Genomic DNA, 20,792 nt, shown 5'->3' with positions numbered 1-20,792 from the left:
CTGACTGTCCCTCTCAGCGTCACTCTCTCCCCACAGCACCAGTGACATGATCCCTCCTCACATTACTCTCTGTCCTCTCCTGTCACTGCTGTACTGACTGACCGTCCCTCTCAGTGTCACTCCCCAAAGTGCCAGTGACAGGATCCCTCCTCACATTACACTCTGTCCTCTCCTGTCACTGACCGTCTCTCTCATCGCCACTCTCTCCCCACAGCACCAGTGACAGGATCCCTCCTCACATTACTCTCTGTCATCAAGTCCTTCACTGTTCAAAAGTTCCTTACATAAATCACACTATCAAAAAGTACTTTTTGAAAAATATTCCACCCAGCTTTAAAATGCATATAACATTGTTATATTGACCTCAGAGAGTAGGTGTCACAAAGTTATACTAATATTATAAGAACATGAACGTTGCGTCTCTATCTGTTCCAAGTTGGCACCAAAGCTTCTGAACCGCTTTACATGAAAACTGCATCATTTTGTAGTGGAAACTCCTAAAAATAACCTGAACAGAATACTCTCGAGACCAGGGTTGAACCAGAATACACTTGGAGAATGGGATAGAACTGGGATAGACTTGTACACCGGGACAGTACCCGAATGCACTTGGACATCGGGATGGAACCAAAATGCTCTAGGATATTGAGACTGAACCAGAATGCACTTTGACACTAGGATGGAACTGTAATCTACCCAGACACCAGGAAAGAACCGGAATCTACTTGGACACAGGGATGGAACCAGAATGCACTTGGACACCGGGATGGAACTGGAGTGCACTTGAGCCAGGAGTGCTGGAGATGGTAACCTCACTGGAGTCGCTATGCTGGAGAAGTAACTGCAGGGAATCTCAGATCACCAACACAGCAGGACTGGTAACATTATTGCTCTGGCAATTTGAAAGTCTCTGAGAACTAGCATTATACCCCTGGGTATCCTTGGATTGGTTACTAATGGCAGGTGACTCAAGCTGGCTTCCAATTGGCTGATCTGCAGTCAGGTGAGCTATACCCATATGGTGGCGCCCATCAGTTGGTGCCAGCAGGAAGAACTGCTCGTGAACGCCGGGACACCCTCTGAGAATGAGGAGACCTTGCTGCTGTAGCTGGAGTAGCCTGGCTTGCTGAAGTGGAATCTCCTGCAGGGAGCCAGAAACCGGAGCACCAAGGCTTGTTTGTGAATATTCGGCAAGGAAGGCTATGCCACTTTGTGACAGCACTCACTCTTTGAGGAGAGACCCCTGGGCACTCTTTGGCCTTGAGGGTGAACTTCGCATGGAACCTCTTCACCAATTGTGGAGCATGAATGTCCTTTGAATTAACCCAGGCTCTTCTGAACTATAAGATATTGAAGGCAATAGTATCAGAGGTGAGAGTCTAAGCTTATTTCTACTTCGAACAAGGGGGGGGCAACATCATCATCATATCTAGGGAGAGGACTATTAACCATCTAATCCAGGAAGGCTCACGCCAACCATGGTTTCAAAATCACTAATAGAGGCTCCTGGGAGTGTTGGTGTAACCCCCGCTGCACTCCCCTTATTCACGGAGCAGGTCCACTTGCTTAGGAAAATTGCATCAGATATGTGTCTTAGAGGTCTAAAACTCTTGGCCACGAGAGGACCATTGGTGTAACCTCCAGCAATGCCGTGTGATGGTCACTGAGCAGCTCTAGGAAACTGAGTCAGAGAAACTTCTGAGAAACACTGACCAAGACTCGGAGGCTGTGGCAATTAGGGGAATTAGTGGTCACTCTCTGTACTCTTAGGTTTATATGGGCAACATAATTGTGTAGTGGCCAGCATTACTACTTCACAGCACTGGGGTCGTAAATTAAATTCCTGACCAAGGCCATGTCTGTGTCGATTTTGTACGTTCTCCTCATGTTTGCATTGGCTTTTTCTCTGTGCTATGGTTTCCTTCCTAACTCCAAGCACATACTGGTAGGTTAGTCGGTTTATTTCAGAAATACCCCTAGTGTGTGGGGGTGTCCATGTGGCAGAACATGTAGATTGTAAGCTCCACTGCAGCAGGGACAGATGTGAATTACTGGATATTTCCTGTAAAGCAATGCCTAATATGTTCACACTACATACATAACTATTAATAAATAGCTTTTCATAATAATATTTACTCCTAGACATCTGGGTAGTGAGGAGTCCGATCCTTGTTATAAGAGGGTGAGCTGTGTCGTGCCTAAGACACTGAGGATGGACAAGGACAGGAGTCACACAACTGAGAGGATACTAAATCTCACCCTGGAGATCATCTACCTGCTGACTGGAGAGGTGAGGGGATCTGGGAGTGTCACAATGACATCACTTTTATCTGTAGTAATAATACAGGGACAAGACTGGGGATGTGAGGGGATCTGGGAGTGTCACAGTGTCATCACTTATCTCTATAGTAATAATACAGGGGCATGACTGGGGAGGTGAAGGGATCTGGGAGCGTCACTGTGACCACTTATATTTATAGTAATAATACAGGGGCATGACTGGGGATGTGAGGGGGTCTGGGAGTGTCACTGTGACATCACTTATATCTATAGTAATAATACAGGGGCATGACTGGGGAGATGAGTGGATATGGGAGTGTCACAGTGACATCACTTATATCTATAGTAATAATACAGGGGCATGACTGGGGAGGTGAGTGTATCTGGGAGTGTCACAGTGTCATCACGTATCTATAGTAATAATACAGGGGCATGACTGGGGAGGTGAAGGGATCTGGGAGTGTCACTGTGACCAATTATATTTATAGTAATAATACAGGGGCATGACTGGGGATGTGAGGGGGTCTGGGAGTGTCACTGTGACATCACTTATATCTATAGTAATAATACAGGGGCATGACTGGGGAGATGAGTGGATATGGGAGTGTCACAGTGACATCACTTATATCTATAGTAATAATACAGGGGCATGACTGGGGCGGTGAGGGGGTTTGGGAGTGTCACTGTGACATCACTTATATCTATAGTAATAATACAGGGGCATGACTGGGGAGGTGAGTGGATCTGGAAGTGTCACAGTGTCATTACTTATCTCTATAGTAATAATACAGGGGCATGACTGGGGAGGTGAAGGGATCTGGGAGTGTCACTGTGACCTTATATTTATAGTAATAATACAGGGACATGACTGGGGAGGTGAGGGGTTCTGGGAGTGTCACAGTGTTATCACATATCTATAGTAATAATACAGGGACATGACTGGTGAGGTGAGGGAATCTAAAAGTGTTAGCAGTGATAGTGTTTTCTCTTACGTCATAGGGGATACTGGGAATCTATTTAGTACCATGGAGTATAGATGGGTCCACTAGAAGCCATGGGCACTTTAAGAAATTGATAGTGTGCGCTGGCTCCTCCCTCTATGCCCCTCCTACCAGATTCAGTTTAGAAAATATGCCCAGAGGAGCCGGTCACATCTCTGGAATCCCCTGAAGAGTTTTCTGTATTTATTTTCGGTGTTTGTTATTTTCAGGCAGGACTGGATGGTACCAGCCTGCCTGCTTCGTGGGACTTAGGGGGGAAAACGTCCCAACCTCTCTCATGGTCCCGTTTCCCGCCGACAGGAAACTAGCTCCTATTCGCAAACCCCACCACGATGAGCATACATTCCTGCAGCATACCGCCACCCCTAACAGAGCCAGAAGAAAGAAGAGTGGTGAGTACTAAACTGGCGTCCCGGTTTGCGGGTCGCCAGCCATTATGGTGGCATGAAGGTATGGAGACGCACAGCTTCTAAACGGGGTGGACTGCATATCCCGTGATGTAAGGACACAGAAGTTGAACAGCGGACACAGTTCCCAGACTAGCAACAAAGCCATAAAAGGAGTCTGTCTCCATTTTATGCACTTAGACACATACAGCCAGTATAAAAAAGAGTGGGAAGACAGTGTGCCATTGAAGGGGCGGGGCTTCAATATGAGCGGATCCAGCAGCTCACCAGTGCCGTTTTCCCTCTGCAGCTGACACACACAGACGCTGACTGACAGGGATGCGCAGCTCCTCCGAAGAGGCTCCAGATTACCTCAGCAGTACCAGGAGGTCATAGCAGGGAGAGAGCGCTTATTAGAGTACGAAGTCCCTAATCTAGGTACTTCGTCTACGACCCGGCTAAGCTTGGCATTAGCGTTAAGGGCGCCGTGTGCTGTTTCCATACTCCCTCTGTGTCTCCCTGGAAGGGCTCTTTGTGGGTTCATTGTACATTTAACCTTTTCCTGTGTGTGTGTGCTGTCACTGGTACATTATGTCAGACTAGTGTGTTTCATGTAAGGCACAGTGTTCCTCTTCTCCAGGAGGTTTACTAGTGTGTACTCAGTGTAGTGTCCCTTCCCAAGCTAGTGGGGCAAAACCAGCATGGCTGGACTCCATTAGGGGAATGATTTCCACAATCTCTACTAAGTTATTTCAGATCGAGAACGAGATGCAGTACTTAAGACCATCTATGACTAAGTTTATGAAAAGAGACTGTGGCCTTAATTCAGACGTGATTGTAGATGTGCTAACTTTAGCACATCTATGATCAGTCACACTGACATGCGGGGGGACGCCCAGCACAGTAACGATGCTTTTGTACTTAAGGAGTACTGTAGCTCCTGGCCAGTGCAGCTCATTTTAATATAAAAAATAAATCCTCAGCCACTTTTCCTGTGTCAAAGGAACTTAATTGTCTGTTCGAAGAACCGTGGGTTAGTCCTGATAGGAAATTTCAAATCCCTAAATGGTTGATATCGTCCTTTCCTTTTCCTCATGAGGATAGGAAAAAAATGGGAAAATCCACCGATAGTGGATGCATCAGTATCCAGGCTTTCAAGAAAAATTGTATTGCCTGTCCCGGGGGCAGCCTCCCTAAAGGACACGGCTGATCATAAAATTGAGACTACACTCAAATCCTTGTACACAGCTGCTGGGGTGGCCCAGAGACCCACTATAACATGTGGGTGGATTACAAGAGTCATTGCCACATGGTCTGGTAACCTGATTGAAGGGTTAGACACCTTGCCTCAGGAGGAGGATATCTTGTTCCTACAGCATATACAGGACTTTGCAAATTTTATGGTGGAAGCCATAAAAGAAATAGGCTTGCTTAATGCATACACTATGGCTGTGGCAGTGTCTGCATGCAGGGGGCTATAAATACGCCAGTGGACTGCGGATGCGGACTGCAGGAAAGGCGTGGAAGGCCTCCCCTTCACAGGCGAGGCCTTATTTGAAGATGAACTAGACAAATGGATCTCCAAAGATACTGCGGGTATGTCCACATACCTTTCTTCTGCAGCTTCCCCAGCTAGGAAGGCCTACTCGGGTCCCAATTTACAGTTCTTTCGGGCTGCCAAGTTTAGGGAACAAGCCTTAAGCTCTGCTTCCTCAAAACCTTCAGCATGATGGTGGACCGCGATGCCTGGAAGACTGGCAGATGAGAACCCGGCTAAAATTCTTCAGTCATATCTGGACAAGTTCGTGCCAGGATCCCTGGGTCATAGATCTTATTTCCCAGGGCTACAGACTGGAGTTCCAGGAGCTCCCACCTCACAGATTCTTCAAATCAGGCTTGCCAGTTTCACAAGAGGCAAGTATAACTTTACAGGACGCCATTCAAAAACTGGTACAGACTCAGGTCATTGTTCCAGTTCCACCTCCTCTGCAAAACAAGGGTTACTATTCCAATTTGTTTGTAGTACCGAAACCAGACAGTTTGGTAAGACCGATTCTGAACCTCAAGTCGTTGAACCCGTACTTTATGAGTGTTCAAATTCAAGACGGAGTCTCTGAGAGCTGTGATCTCAGGTCTGGAGGAAGTGTCTCTGGATATCAAGGATGCGTACCTTCACATTCCGATCTGGCAGCCTCATCAGGCTTATCCATGGTTTGCACTACGGGACTGTCACTACCAGTTCCAGGCTCTGCCAATTGGTCTCTCCACGGCACAGAGGGTGTTCACCAAAGTGATGGCAGAGATGATGTTTCTACTCCGCAAACAGGGAGTGAACATAATTCCGTACCTGGATGATCTTCTGCTAAAGGCACCATCCATGAAGCGGTTGTTGCACAGCATTGGCCTCAACTAGACTGCTCATGGATCACGGGTCGATTTTGAAGCTTCCAAAATCTCACCTAGAACCAACACAGTGGCTACCTTTCCTGGGAATGATACTGGACACAGAGTCTCAGAAAGTGTTCCTTCCCTTGGAAAAGGCAATGGTAATCCAATCGATGGTTCGGGCTGTCCTGAAGCCAACCTGGATCTTGGTGCATCTGTGCATTCGCCTTCTGGGGAAAATGGTGGCTTCTTATGAGGCGCTTCAGTACGGAAGGTTTCATGCAAAGGCCCTTCCAACTAGATCTGTTGGAAAAATGGTCTGGATCGCATCTTCACATGCACCAAAAGATCGGTCTGTCGGCAAAAGCCAGGATCTCCCTCCTGTGGTGTCTTTGGACTTCTCACCTAGTCGAGGGTCGGCGGTACGGGATTCAGAATTGGATTCTGCTGACCACAGACGCAAGCCTCAGAGGTTGGGGCGCAGTCACCCAGGGGGTGCAGTTTCAGGGATGATGTTGACCATCAGGAAGTCGTCCTTCCAATAAACATCCTGGAACTCAGGGCTATATACAACGCCCTTCTGCATGGCACATCTCTTCTTCAAAATCAGCTCATTCAGGTCCAGTTGGACAATTTGACAGCAGTGACGTACATAAACCGATAGGGCGGGACGAAAAGCAGAGCAGCAATTTCAGAGGTGTCAAGAATTCTTTGGGCGGAAAAACACACCGCGGCGTTGTCAGCGGTCTTCATTCCGGGAGTAGACTACTGGGAAGCGGACTTCCTCAGCAGACACGACTTGCACCCGGGGGAGTGGGGCCTCCACCCGGCGATGTTCCGATGGTTGACACATCGGTGGGGATATCCACAAATCAACATGATGGCCTCTCGACTCAACAAGAAGCTCAAGTGGTATTGTTCCAGGTCGAGGGACCCACAAGCAGTGGCGGTAGACTCTCTGACAACTCCGTGGGTTTACTAGCTAGTGTACGTGTTTCCTCCACTTCCTCTGATCCCAAGAATTCAAAAAAAATAAAAAGGGAAAAGGTTCAAACAATCCTCATTGCCATGAAGGGCCTGATATGCGGATCTTCTTGAGATGCTTCTCAAAGATCTGTGGCCTCTACCTCTTTGTGGGGATCTTCTGCAACAGAGCCCGTTTGTCTATCAAGACTTACCGCGGCTATGTTTAACGGCATGGAAGTTGAACAGCTGATTCTAGCCAGGAGAGGGATTCCTGACAAGGTTATCCCGACTATGGTTCTAGCCAGGAAGGGGGTAACGTCTAAACATTATCAACGTATTTGGAAGAAATATGTCTCTTGGTCTGAGAGCAGACCATATTCTGCTGTGGAATTTCATCTGGGACGTTTCCTGCTTTTTCTGCAGTCAGGAGTGGATGTGGGCCTATGCCCACAGTAAAGATTTCGGCCTTGTCTATTTTCTTTCACAAACAATTGGCTTCTCTCCCTGAGGTCCAGACGTTCTTGAAAGGTGTTCTGCACATCCAACCTCCCTTTGTGCCTCCCACTGCACCTTGGGATCTCCATTTCGTGCTGCAGTTCCTCCAATCAGACTGGTTTGAACCGTTACAGGAGGTTGACGTAAAGTACCTTACATGGAAGACCGTCACACTGTTGGCCTTGACTTCAGCAAGACGTGTGTCGGAGCTAGGGGCGTTGTCTCACAAGAGCCTCTACCTGATTTTCCATGAAGATAGAGCTGAACTCAGAACTCGTCAGCATTTTCTTCCTAAGGTGGTGTCTGCGTTTCACATCAACCAACCTATTGTGGTTCCGGTTGTTACTGACACCTCTGCTACTTCAAAGTCTTTGGATGTTGTGAGGGCTTTGACTTTGAAGGTGTATGTAAAGAGAACAGCTCGTCACAGGAAATCTGACTCGCTGTTCGTTCTCTATGATCCCAATAAAATTGTGTGTGCTGCTTCAAAGCAGTCAATTGCACGCTGGATCAGGCTCACTATCCAGCAAGCTTATTCCACAGCAGATTTGCCAGTTCCAGAATCTGTACAGCCCCCACTCTACTAGGTCGGTGGGTTCTTCTTGGGTGGCTGCACGTGGTGTCTTGGCTTTACAGCTCTGCCGGGCAGCTACAGATGGAGCCCTCCTCATCTTTGCCTTTAGGGCAGTCGGACTCATTCCCATGCTGTATTGTTCTCTCTGTATTGTATTGCAGCTGAGAACAATAGAGGAAAGGCTTATGCTAATAAGCCTTGGTGCTCCTAAGTACAGCAGAAAAGCCTAGTTGAGCTTGGCTCCATCTGTACTTGGTCAGGTTCGCACACGTTTGCAAAGTTTTACAAGTTTGATACTTTGGCCTCTGACGACCTTCAGTTTGGGCAGTCAGTTCTGCAGGAACCTCAGCACTCTCCCACCTGGTTTGAGAGGTTTGGTACTTCTCTATGGTACTAAATGGAACCCCAGTATCCTCTAGGACGTAAGAGAAAATAGGATTTTAGTTACCTACCGGTAAATCCTTTTCTTGTAGTCCATGGGGGATACTGGGCGCCTGCCTAGTGCTTCGTTCTTCGTGCAATATTACTTAGTTAAGTAATGTTGTTTGGTTCAGCCGTTGCTGTTCCTGTTTCATGTTTGGTTAGCATGGCTTTTCTCTTGTTTTTGTGTGTGCTGGTTCGTAATCTCACCACTTTCCTTATCTATCCTTCTCTCAAAGTATGTCCGTCTCCTCGGGCACAGTATCCAAGACTGAGTCTGGTAGGAGGGGCATAGAGGCAGGAGCAAGCACACACTATCAATTTCTTAGTGCCCATGGCTCCTAGTGGACCTGTCTATACTCCAGTATCCCAGTATCCAGTTCCCAGTATCCCCTACGGACTACGAAAAAAGGATTTGCTGGTAGGTAATTAAAATCCTATTTTTTCCAATACATAGGTTTACACTGTAGTGAAGAACACATCTGGAGACCATAAGACCCTTTGCAGCCATCCCCGTGTGTCAGGAGGACTGAGCAGGACCCAGAGCCCCATCCCGGTGCCTCCACCTCACTCAGTGATACATGAGAGACACACTGACCAGAAGATCCTGGAACTCACCAACAAGATCATTCAGCTGCTGACTGGAGAGGTGACTGCTGGGAATGGGACATTATACAGTAACACCACGGGATGTGACTGGAGAGGTGACTGCTGGGAATGGGGCATTATACAGTAACACCAGGGGATGTGTCTGGAGGGGTGACTGCTGGGAATGGGACATTATACAGTAACACCAGGGGATGTGTCTGGGTGATGACTGGAGAGGTGACTGCTGGGAATGGGACATTATACAGTAACACCAGGGGATGTGTCTGGAGAGGTGACTGCTGGGAATGGGGCATTATACAATAACACCAGGGGATGTGTCTGGAGAGGTGACTGCTGGGAATGGGACATTATACAGTAACACCAGGGGATGTGACTGGAGAGGTGACTGCTGGGAATGGGACATTATACAGTAACACCAGGGGATGTGTCTGGGTGATGACTGGAGAGGTGACTGCTGGGAATGGGGCATTATACAGTAACACCAGGGAATGTGTCTGGGTGATGACTGGAGATGTGACTGCTGGGAATGGGGCATTATACAGTAACACCAGGGGATGTGTCTGGGTGATGACTGGAGACGTGACTGCTGGGAATGGGACATTATACAGTAACACCAGGGGATGTGTCTGGGTGATGACTGGAGAGGTGACTGCTGGGAATGGGGCATTATACAGTAACACCAGGGGATGTGTCTGGGTGATGACTGGAGACGTGACTGCTGCGAATGGGACATTATACAGTAACACCAGGGGATGTGTCTGGGTGATGACTGGAGAGGTGACTGCTGGGAATGGGGCATTATACAGTAACACTAGGGGATGTGTCTGGGTGATGACTGGAGAGGTGACTGCTGGGAATAAGACATTATACAGTAACACCAGGGAATGTGTCTGGGTGATGACTGGAGAGGTGACTGCTGGGAATGGGGCATTATACAGTAACACCAGGGGATGTGTCTGGGTGATGACTGGAGAGGTGACTGCTGGGAATGGGGCATTATACAGTAACACCAGGGGATGTGTCTGGGTGATGACTGGAGAGGTGACTGCTGGGAATGGGACATTATACAGTAACACCAGGGGATGTGTCTGGGTGATGACTGGAGAGGTGACTGCTGGGAATGGGACATTATACAGTAACACCAGGGGATGTGTCTGGGTGATGACTGGAGAGGTGACTGCTGGGAATGGGACATTATACAGTAACACCAGGGAATGTCTGGGTGATGACTGGAGAGGTGACTGCTGGGAATGGGACATTATACAGTAACACCAGGGAATGTCTGGGTGATGACTGTATCATTGTGTGTGTCTTATCTCCATGCAGGAGTGGGAGTATATAGACAGAGGAGAGGAGAATCACAGTGTCCCACAGGAGGATCAGGTAGGTGGGAATTTCTGGTCTCATCAAATATTATTATGGCAAAGTATTTTCACTGTGTCTGTTATATACCAGGGGTATTAGTGTCCCCAGTTTTACTGTACATGCTATATTTTCCATAAATTATGTGAGAAATGTAGATGGGCGATCATTTTATTGTGTTTTTAATTTTTGAATCAATTTTGTTTATTGCATATGTATTGATGTTATATATAATTACACTAAATGTTTTATATAATAGCAGTTATATTACAAATTTATTTCTTTACAATTTTTCTGGATACAAATAACACATATGGACTGTAAAGGGGTGACCAGGCGGGGAGTGACTGAGAACCATTACACTATATGATCTATACAGAAGCTGTGTGTGTCTAATACTCTGATCGTCTCCTGATTACTCTGAATAGATAAAATCTGACATTAATAAAGTGTTTACTTTTTATATGGGTTTTTTAGGGCGAAGATCTGACTAATATTAAGGCAGAAAGTCTAGGAGAAGAAGAAACGTATGCGACTGATATTAACGCAGAAGATACAGAGGGAGAAACAAAGGTGTATGGAACTGATCTTAAGGTAGAAAATATAAAGGAGGAAGAGACGTATGTGAGGGGTGATCAGCAGTGTAAGGAGGAGGAAATCCCTACAGGTATCAGCATAGGTGAGTAATAATCACTAAGTACAGAGTCACATATTCTCCTTGTTCTGTCACTACAGCAATGTCTTATCCTACACCCTCCTCTGACACTATAGACTAATGAGGGAAATGTACCTGCCCAGTAGGAGAGTCAGGAGCCATCAGCCCCTATTATACTCCTGCTCTCCCCCTCACATCATGTCACTGTGTGTTACCAGCCCAGAGATCTGACCAGTCTCCTCCCACACTCTCTGGTGTATCTCATACATCAGGAGCCATCAGCCCCTATTATACTCCTGCTCTCCCCCTCACATCATGTCACTGTGTGTTACCAGCCCAGAGATCTGACCAGTATCCTCCCCACACTCTCTGGTGTATCTCATACATCAGGAGCCATCAGCCCCTATTATACTCCTGCTCTCCCCCTCACATCATGTCACTGTGTGTTACCAGCCCAGAGATCTGACCAGTCTCCTCCCCACACTCTCTGGTGTATCTCATACACCAGGAGCCATCAGCCCCTATTATACTCCTGCTCTCCCCCTCACATCATGTCACTGTGTGTTACCAGCCCAGAGATCTGACCAGTCTCCTCCCCACACTCTCTGGTGTATCTCATACATCAGAAGCCATCATCCCCTATTATACTCCTGCTCTCCCCCTCACATCATGTCACTGTGTGTTACCAGCCCAGAGATCTGACCAGTCTCCTCCCCACACTCTCTGGTGTATCTCATACATCAGTACAGAAGACATTACCAAGGTGATCCCATCATTGAGCAATAGGATTAGATGCCGTGTGACCTGACACATGAATCCTTTCTTTTCTACCACATGTGATAGTTATCCTCTATCTGGGCTGCCACATGTTGTGTCCTCTCTAGGACATCTGTGTGTCCCCTCCCATGATTAACTGCTTTAGTTCATACCTGATGTTTCCCTGTGGAATACCAGTGTACCCCGCTGCAGAAAAGGAGAGTTATGGTAGACTTACCATAGTTACATCTCTTTCTGCGAGGTACACTGGATTCCACAGGGCGCCCACCCTGACGCACTTAGCTTCTTTGGGTTTATATGACATTAGCCGCTGGTACCTTATCCTGTCGTGAGAATGTGGTTCTATGTGACTAACATCTACTGTCTCTTTTACCTGCTACTGAATTAGACTGGTTAACAAAACTGAGCTCCAGTGCCTGGAGGCGGGGCTATAGAGGAGGCGGTGCAAGGCATCCTGGGAACAGTCAAAGCTTTAGCCTTGTTATTCCCTGTGGACTCCAGTGTACCTCGCAGAAAGAGATTTAACTAAGTCTACCATAAATCTCCTTGTATCTATAAATCAGTGTAATAATAAAACTACATAAATGCTTTAAAACTGCAAAAACTAAACGTCAGATACTCTTAACTATCCAAATTTGCAGTAACGTAATTATTAATAAAAGCTAAAATGAAAAGTCACTTTGCCTTAGGGAAATAGAATGTTGGAACCAGCCGTAGTTCCCATCATTGAAGGTCTCAGCGTCCATGGTAGCGATGCTCCTTTATCAGATTGTCTTAGTGAAAACGTCCCTCTGTTCATCACTTACATTACCCAGGTTGTGCAGAAATAAGTCTAGATGGGGGAAAAAGAAAAGTTTAAGTGACAGTCTTCAACCTATATTCTTGTAGTTGTCCAATAGGTCCTTCACGATGGACACGTAGTCGGCCTCTCTTCTTTTCCCCACGAATCCGCGCACCGCAGCTTTGAAGCAGGACCAAGCAGCAGACTCAGTTTCTGTTTATTTAGCGTTAAATATTTTATCCGTAAGCAGTTTCCTGATTTGGGGGTCAAAAACGTGCCTTCTTTTATCTTTGGCCCCGTGGCCATGTTCTCAATCGTGGTGGTGGGTGTGACGTCACGCAGCCACCGTTATCACGCCCCCGTTCCTGCCGCACTGCCCCCATTTGACCGTCCCTGCAATGCTCCGTCTCCTCCGTGGAAACGTAGCGTCGCCCGCGCGACAACATATTCTGCGGGCCCCCTCAGAAAATGCGGGCACAGGCGCTGGTCGGCTGCCCGCCCCGTGACCTCCTCTGCTTGATTGACAGGCAGAAGCGACCACATTTTCTGCGCCCCCCCCCCTCGCAGTAAATGCACAGGATCTTTTTTTCATTATTTGCGTTCGGATCGCAAACTGCGATCCAACCTGAATTAGGCCCTTTATGCGGCTCCACCAGTGTAGTCTACTTGATGTTTTACTCTACTGCAATACAGGTTTCTATCTCTGGACACTTTGTCATATAGGGGGTAATTCCAAGTTGATCGCAGCAGGAATTTTGGCCCTCATTCCGAGTTGTTCGCTCGCAAGCTGCTTTTAGCAGCTTTGCACACGCTAAGCCGCCGCCTACTGGGAGTGAATCTTAGCATAGTAAAATTGCGAACGAAAGATTAGCAAAATTGCGAATTGACACTTCTTAGCCGTTTCTGAGTAGCTCCACACTTACTCGGCATCTGCGATCAGTTCAGTGCTTGTCATTCCTGGTTTGATGTCACAAACACACCCAGCGTTCGCCCAGACACTCCTCCGTTTCTTCAGCAACTCCCGCGTTTTTCCCAGAAACTGTAGCGTTTTTTCGCACACACCCATAAAACGGCCTGTTTCCGCCCAGAAACACCCACTTTCTGTCAATCACATTACGATCAGCAGAACGAAGAAAAAACCTTGTAATGCCGTGAGTAAAATACCTAACTGCATAGCAAATTTACTTGGCGCAGTCGCACTGCAGACATTGCGCATGCGCATTAGCGACTAATCGCTCCGTTGCGAGAAAAAAATAACGAGCGAAAAACTCGGAATGAGGACCTTTGTTAGCAGTTGGGCAAAACCATGTGCACTGCAGGGGAGGCAGATATAACATGTGCAGAGAGAGTTAGATTTGGGTGGGTTATTTTATTTCTGTGCAGGGTAAATACTAGTGATGTGCACCGGAAATTTTTCAGGTTTTGTGTTTTGGTTTTGGATTCGGTTCCGCGGCCGTGTTTTGGATTCGGACGCGTTTTGGCAAAACCTCCCTGAAATTTTTTTTGTCGGATTCGGGTGTGTTTTGGATTCGGGTGTTTTTTACAAAAAAAAACCTCAAAAACAGCTTAAATCATAGAATTTGGGGGTCATTTTGATCCCATAGTATTATTAACCTCAATAACCATAATTTCCACTCATTTTCAGTCTATTCTGAACACCTTACACCTCACAATATTATTTTTAGTCCTAATATTTGCACCGAGGTCGCTGGATGGCTAAGCTAAGCGACACAAGTGGCCGACACAAATACCTGGCCCATCTAGGAGTGGCATTGCAGTGTCAGGCAGGATGGCACTTCAAAAAAATTGTCCCCAAACAGCACATGATGCAAAGAAAAATTAAAGAAAAAAGAGGTGCAAGATGGAATTGTCCTTGGGCCCTCCCACCCACCCTTATGTTGTATAAACAGGACATGCACACTTTAACGAACCCATCATTTCAGCAACAGGGTCTGCCACACGACTGTGACTGAAATGACTGGGTGGTTTGGGCCCCCACCAAAAAAGAAGCAATCAATCTCTCCTTGCACAAACTGGCTCTACAGAGGCAAGATGTCCACCTCATCATCATCCTCCGATTCCTCACCCCTTTCACTGTGTACATCCCCCTCCTCACAGATTATTAATTCGTCCCCACTGGAATCCACCATCTCAGGTCCCTGTGTACTTTCTGGAAGCAATTGCTGGTGAATGTCTCCACGGAGGAATTGATTATAATTAATTTTGACGAACATCATCTTCTCCACATTTTCTGGAAGTAACCTCGTACGCCGATTGCTGACAAGGTGAGCGGCTGCACTAAACACTCTTTCGGAGTACACACTGGAGGGGGGGGGGCAACTTAGGTAAAATAAAGCCAGTTTCTGCAAGGGCCTCCAAATTGCCTTTTTCCTGCCAGTATACGTACGGACTGTCTGACGTGCCTACTTGGATGCAGTCACTCATATAATCCTCCACCATTCTTTCAATGGTGAGAGAATCATATGCAGTGACAGTAGACGACATGTCAGTAATCGTTGGCAGGTTCTTCAGTCTGGACCAGATGTCAGCACTCGCTCCAGACTGCCCTGCATCACCGCCAGCAGGTGAGCTCGGAATTCTTAGCCTTTTCCTTGCACCCCCAGTTGCGGGAGAATGTGAAGGAGGAGCTGTTGACGGGTCACGTTCCGCTTGACTTGACAATTTTCTCACCAGCAGGTCTTTGAACCTCTGCAGACTTGTGTCTGCCGGAAAGAGAGATACAACGTACGTTTTAAATCTAGGATCGAGCACGGTGGCTAAAATGTAGTGCTCTGATTTCAACAGATTGATCACCCGTGAATCCTGGTTAAGCGAATTAAGGGCTCCATCCACAAGTCCCACATTCCTAGCAGAATCGCTCTGTTTTAGCTCCTCCTTCAATGTCTCCAGCTTCTTCTGCAAAAGCCTGATGAGGGGAATGACCTGACTCAGGCTGGCAGTGTCTGAACTGACTTCACGTGTGGCAAGTTCAAAGGGTTGCAGAACCTTGCACAACGTTTAAATCATTCTCCACTGCGCTTGAGTCAGGTGCATTTCCCCTCCTGTGCCTATATCGTGGGCAGATGTATAGGCTTGAATGGCCATTTGCTGCTCCTCCATCCTCTGAAGCATATAGAGGGTTGAATTCCACCTCGTTACCACCTCTTGCTTCAGATGATGGCAGGGCAGGTTCAGGAGTGTTTGGTGGTGCTCCAGTCTTCGGCACGCGGTGGCCGAATGCCGAAAGTGGCTCGCAATTCTTCGGGCCACCGACAGCATCTCTTGCACGCCCCTGTCGTTTTTTAAATAATTCTGCACCACCAAATTCAATGTATGTGCAAAACATGGGACGTGCTGGAATTTGCCCAGATGTAATGCACGCACAATATTGGTGCCGTTGTCCGATGTCACAAATCCCCAGGAGAGTCCAATTGGGGTAAGCCATTCTGCGATGATGTTCCTCAGTTTCCGTAAGAGGTTGTCAGCTGTGTGCCTCTTATGGAAAGCGGTGATACAAAGCGTAGCCTGCCTAGCAACGAGTTGGCGTTTGCGAGATGCTGCTACTGGTGCCGCCGCTGCTGTTCTTGCTGCGGGAGGCAATACATCTACCCAGTGGGCTGTCACAGTCATATAGTCTTGAGTCTGCCCTGCTCCACTTGTCCACATGTCCGTGGTTAAGTGGACATTGGGTATAACTGCAATTTTTAGGACACTGGTGACTCTTTTTCTGAGGTCTGTGTACATTTTCGGTATCGCCTGCCTAGAGAAATGGAACCTAGATGGTATTTGGTACCCGGGGACACAGTACCTCAATAAAGTCTCTAGTTGCCTCTGAATTAACGGTGGATACCGGAACCACGTTTCCCACCACCCAGGCTGACAAGACCCGAGTTATCCGCTTTGCAGCAGGATGACTGCTGTGATATTTCATCTTCCTCGCAAAGGACTGTTGGACAGTCAATTGCTTACTGGAAGTAGTACAAGTGGTCTTCCGACTTCCCCTCTGGGATGCCGATCGACTCCCAGCAGCAACAACAGCAGCGCCAGCATCAGTAGGCGTTACACTCAAGGATGCATCGGAGGAATCCCAGGCAGGAGAGGACTCGTCAGACTTGCCAGTGACATGGCCTGCAGGACTATTGGCTTTCCTGTGTAAGGTGGAAATTGACACTGAGGGAGTTGGTGTGGTTTGCAGGAGCTTGGTTACAAGAGGAAGGGATTTAGTGGTCATTAGACTGCTTCCGCTGTCATCCAAAGTTTTTGAACTTTTCATGGACTTATGATGAATGCGCTGCAGGTGACGTATAAGGGAGGATGTTCCGAGGTGGTTAACGTCCTTACCCCTACTTATTACAGCTTGACAAAGGCAACACACGGCTTGACACCTGTTATCCGCATTTGTGTTGAAATAATTCCACACCGAAGAGGTGATTTTTTTTGTATTTTAACCAGGCATGTCAATGGCCATATTCGTCCCACGGACAACAGGTGTCTCCCCGCGTGCCTGACTTAAACAAACCACCTCACCATCAGAATCCTCCTTGTCAATTTCCTCCCTAACGCCAGCAACACCCATATCCTGATCCTGGTGTACTTCAACAGTGACATCTTCAGTTTGACTATCAGGAACTGGACTGCGGGTGCTCCTTCCAGCACTTGCAGGGGGCGTGCAAATGGTGGAAGGCGCAAGCTCTTCCCGTCCAGTGTTGGGAAGGTCAGGCATCGCAACCGACACAATTGGACTCTCCTTGTGGATTTGTGATTTCGAAGAACGCACAGTTCTTTGCTGTGCTTTTGCCAGCTTAAGTCTTTTCATTTTTCTAGCGAGAGGATGAGTGCTTCCATCCTCATGTGAAGCTGAACCACTAGCCATGAACATAGGCCAGGCCCTCAGCCATTCCTTGCCACTCCGTGTCGTAAATGGCATATTGGCAAGTTTACGCTTCTCATCAGACGCTTTCAATTTTGATTTTTGGGTCATTTTATTGAACTTTTGTTTATTGGATTTTACATGCTCTCTACTATGACATTGGGCATCGGCCTTGGCAGACGACGTTGATGGCATTTCATCGTTTTGGCCATGACTAGTGGCAGCAGCTTCAGCACGAGGTGGAAGTGGACCTTGATCTTTCCCTATTTTAACCTCCACATTTTTGTTCTCCATTTTTTAATGTGTGGAATTATATGCCAGTATCAATAGCAATGGCCTACTACTATATATACTGCGCACAACTGAAATGCACCACAGGTATGGATGGATAGTATACTTGACGACACAGAGGTAGGTAGAGCAGTGGCCTTCCATACCGTACTGCTATATATACTGGTGGTCACTGTCAGCAAAACTCTGCACTGTACTCCTCCTATATAATATACTGGTGGTCCCCAGTGCCCACAATAAAGCAGTGTGAGCACAGATATATGCAGCACACTGAGCACATATATGGAGTGTTTTTCAGGCAGACAACGTATACTGGTGGTCACTGGTCAGCAAAACTCTGCACTGTACTCCTCCTATATAATACAGCTGCTCCCCAGTCCCCACAATAAAGCAGTGTGAGCACAGATATATGCAGCACACTGAGCACAGATATGGAGTGTTTTTCAGGCAGACAACGTATACTGGTGGTCACTGGTCAGCAAAACTCTGCGCTGTACTCCTCCTATATAATACAGCTGCTCCCCAGTCCCCACAATTAAGCAATAAGCACTGCAGTAGCACAAATATTATTAATAAACGGAGAGGACGCCAGCCACGTCCTCTCCCTAACATTTCCAATGCACGAGTGAAAATGGCGGCGACGCGGAGCTGCTTATATGGAATTCGAATCTCGCGAGAATCAGCGGGATGATGACGTTCAGGCGCGCTCAGATCAACCGAGCCATACGGGAGAATCCGAGCATGCCTCGGACCCGTGTAAAATGGGTGAACTTCGGGAGGGTTCGGTTTCCGAGGAACCGAACCCGCTCATCACTAGTAAATACTGGCTGCTTTATTTTTACACTGCAAATTAGATTGCAGATTGAACACACCACACCCAAATCTAACTCTCTCTGCACATGTTAAATCTGCCTCCCCTGCAGTGCACATAGTTTTGCCCAACTGCTAACAAAATTCCTGCTGCGATCAACTTGGAATTACCCCCATAGTGATTTTTAGTGTCTCTGAAACATGGAAACATAGAATTTGATGGCAGATAAGAACCACTTGGCGCATCTAGTCTGCACCTTTTTTAACCCTTAGGTAACATCAACTCTATTTGACCCTTAGTTCTTTGTAAGGGTATTCATATGTCTATCCTATGCATGTTTTAATTTCTCTACTGACTTGGCCTCAACCACCTCTGGCGGGAGGCTATTCCTCTTATCCACTTCCCTTTCTGTGAAGTCATTTTCACTTAAGTTTCCCTTGAACCTACCTCCAATTTGAGAGCATGTCTTTGCATTCTAATACTTATCTTCCTTTGAAGAATGTCTCACTCGTGGACCTTGCTTTGCCATAAACACATGAAGCAGTAGTGCTTTGTGAATCTACCTTGCAAACATAAGTCACAACAAAGATTCCATCCATGAGCCTTATACTTGATTTCCTCCAACTACACAGCCATACTTTATAGAAACATAGATTTTGACGACAGATAAGAACCACTTGGGCCATCTAGTCTGCCCCTTTTTTTTATCCTTTAGGCAATCTCAACCCTTTTTGAACCTTAATTCTTTGTAAGGATATTCATATGCCTATCCCAAGCATGTTTAAATTGCTCTACAGTCTTAGCCTCTACCACCTCTGATGGGAGGCTATTCCACTTATCCACTAGCCTTTCTGTGAAATAATTTTTCCTTAAATTTCCCCTGAACCTCCCCCCCTCTAGTCTCAGTGTATGTACTTTCATAAGTTTCTTTCTTGACCACTGCATAGGACAGATGCATTGGATGGAGTGTATTCCCATTATGAAGTAAGCCTACTTTCAGGCTGGTCTGTCATGTCAGGAGATTCTTGTGTTCCCAGGAGTGATGCTAGCGAGTCAGTAGTTTGAGATGAATGCAATAATCTAGTTGGCTTAATATAGTTCTTGCACACAAGGCAGTACTAGTGCAGGAGGGCTGTGGCTAAACTAGCAGGTGAGTCTGACAGAGTTTAACTAGACTGATCAGGAACCCGTGAGAGAGAGAACCTTGAAAGAAACTAGAACTGGTACTTCTTAACCAGACTGGAACCGGGTGGAATGGAACAGAAGTCAGGCTGGAGCTGACACTTGCGTCTTAACTGGACTGGAACGGGATGGAATGGAATTGAAGTCAGGCTGGAGCTAACACCTGCTTCTTAACTGGACTGGGATGGGATGGAATGGAATAGAAGTCAAGCTGGAGCTGAGACTTGCTTCTTAACTGGTCTGGAATGGGATGGAACAGAATAGAAGTCAGGCTGGAGCTGACACTTGCTTCTTAACCAGACTGGAACCGGATGGAATGGAATTGAAGTCAGGCTGGAGCTGACACTTGCTTACCTGGACTGGAACAGGATGGAACGGAATTGAAGTCAGGCTGGAGCTGACACTTGCGTCTTAACTGGACTGGAATGGGATGGAATGGAATAGAAGTCAGGCTGGAACTGACACTTGCTTCTTATCTAGACTGGAATTGGATGGAATGGGTATTTAGTAAACTGAAAACCAGCTACAGGCCCTAAGTGCAGATAAGTATGGAATCAGTTGAAGACAGCAGGAACAGGAGCACTGGGAATGCTCACGCAGAGCTCCGGTTATCAGAATCTGAGACACAGGAGTCTGGAGACTAGGGACGCAGCTATCTATAGCAACATTGTTCTGGGCAACTGTTGCTTGTCCGGACTGTCCTTTTATCCACTTGCAGTTGACGGACTTGGACTCAGCTGACCACAAGTGTCGTGGTGGTGCCCAGCAGGTGGAGATGGTGGAAAGACCCGCAGGGTACACAGGAGAGAACAGGGTGCATTGAGGGCAGCAGCAGGCACCATGGCACTGATGGCAGGAACGCCCGCAAGATCTTTGTAGACCAGTGTGCCATTAAGTGTCAGTTTGTGATACTCTGGGTCCTGACACTCTTCGAGGAATCGGTACAC

General features: G+C 47.1%; 1 protein-coding gene across 1 annotated transcript in view; it reads left to right on the top strand.

Annotated features, from left to right (window-relative positions):
• Positions 1–20,792, top strand: part of LOC134984009 (uncharacterized) — a 202,211-nt gene that overhangs the window by 1,817 nt on the left and 179,602 nt on the right. The window contains exons 2-5 of the mRNA XM_063949667.1: positions 2,143–2,290; positions 8,965–9,156; positions 10,443–10,499; positions 10,956–11,157. Coding sequence (XP_063805737.1) covers positions 2,213–2,290; positions 8,965–9,156; positions 10,443–10,499; positions 10,956–11,157 — 529 coding nt within the window. The 5' untranslated portion in view covers positions 2,143–2,212. The remainder of the gene's footprint in view (positions 1–2,142; positions 2,291–8,964; positions 9,157–10,442; positions 10,500–10,955; positions 11,158–20,792) is intronic.

This window comes from Pseudophryne corroboree (genome assembly GCF_028390025.1).
Source record: "Pseudophryne corroboree isolate aPseCor3 chromosome 3 unlocalized genomic scaffold, aPseCor3.hap2 SUPER_3_unloc_3, whole genome shotgun sequence".
NCBI classification, from domain to species: domain Eukaryota; kingdom Metazoa; phylum Chordata; class Amphibia; order Anura; family Myobatrachidae; genus Pseudophryne; species Pseudophryne corroboree.
The sequence above is the reverse complement of the archived record's forward strand: the minus strand, read 5'-3'. Positions and strand labels throughout refer to the sequence as shown.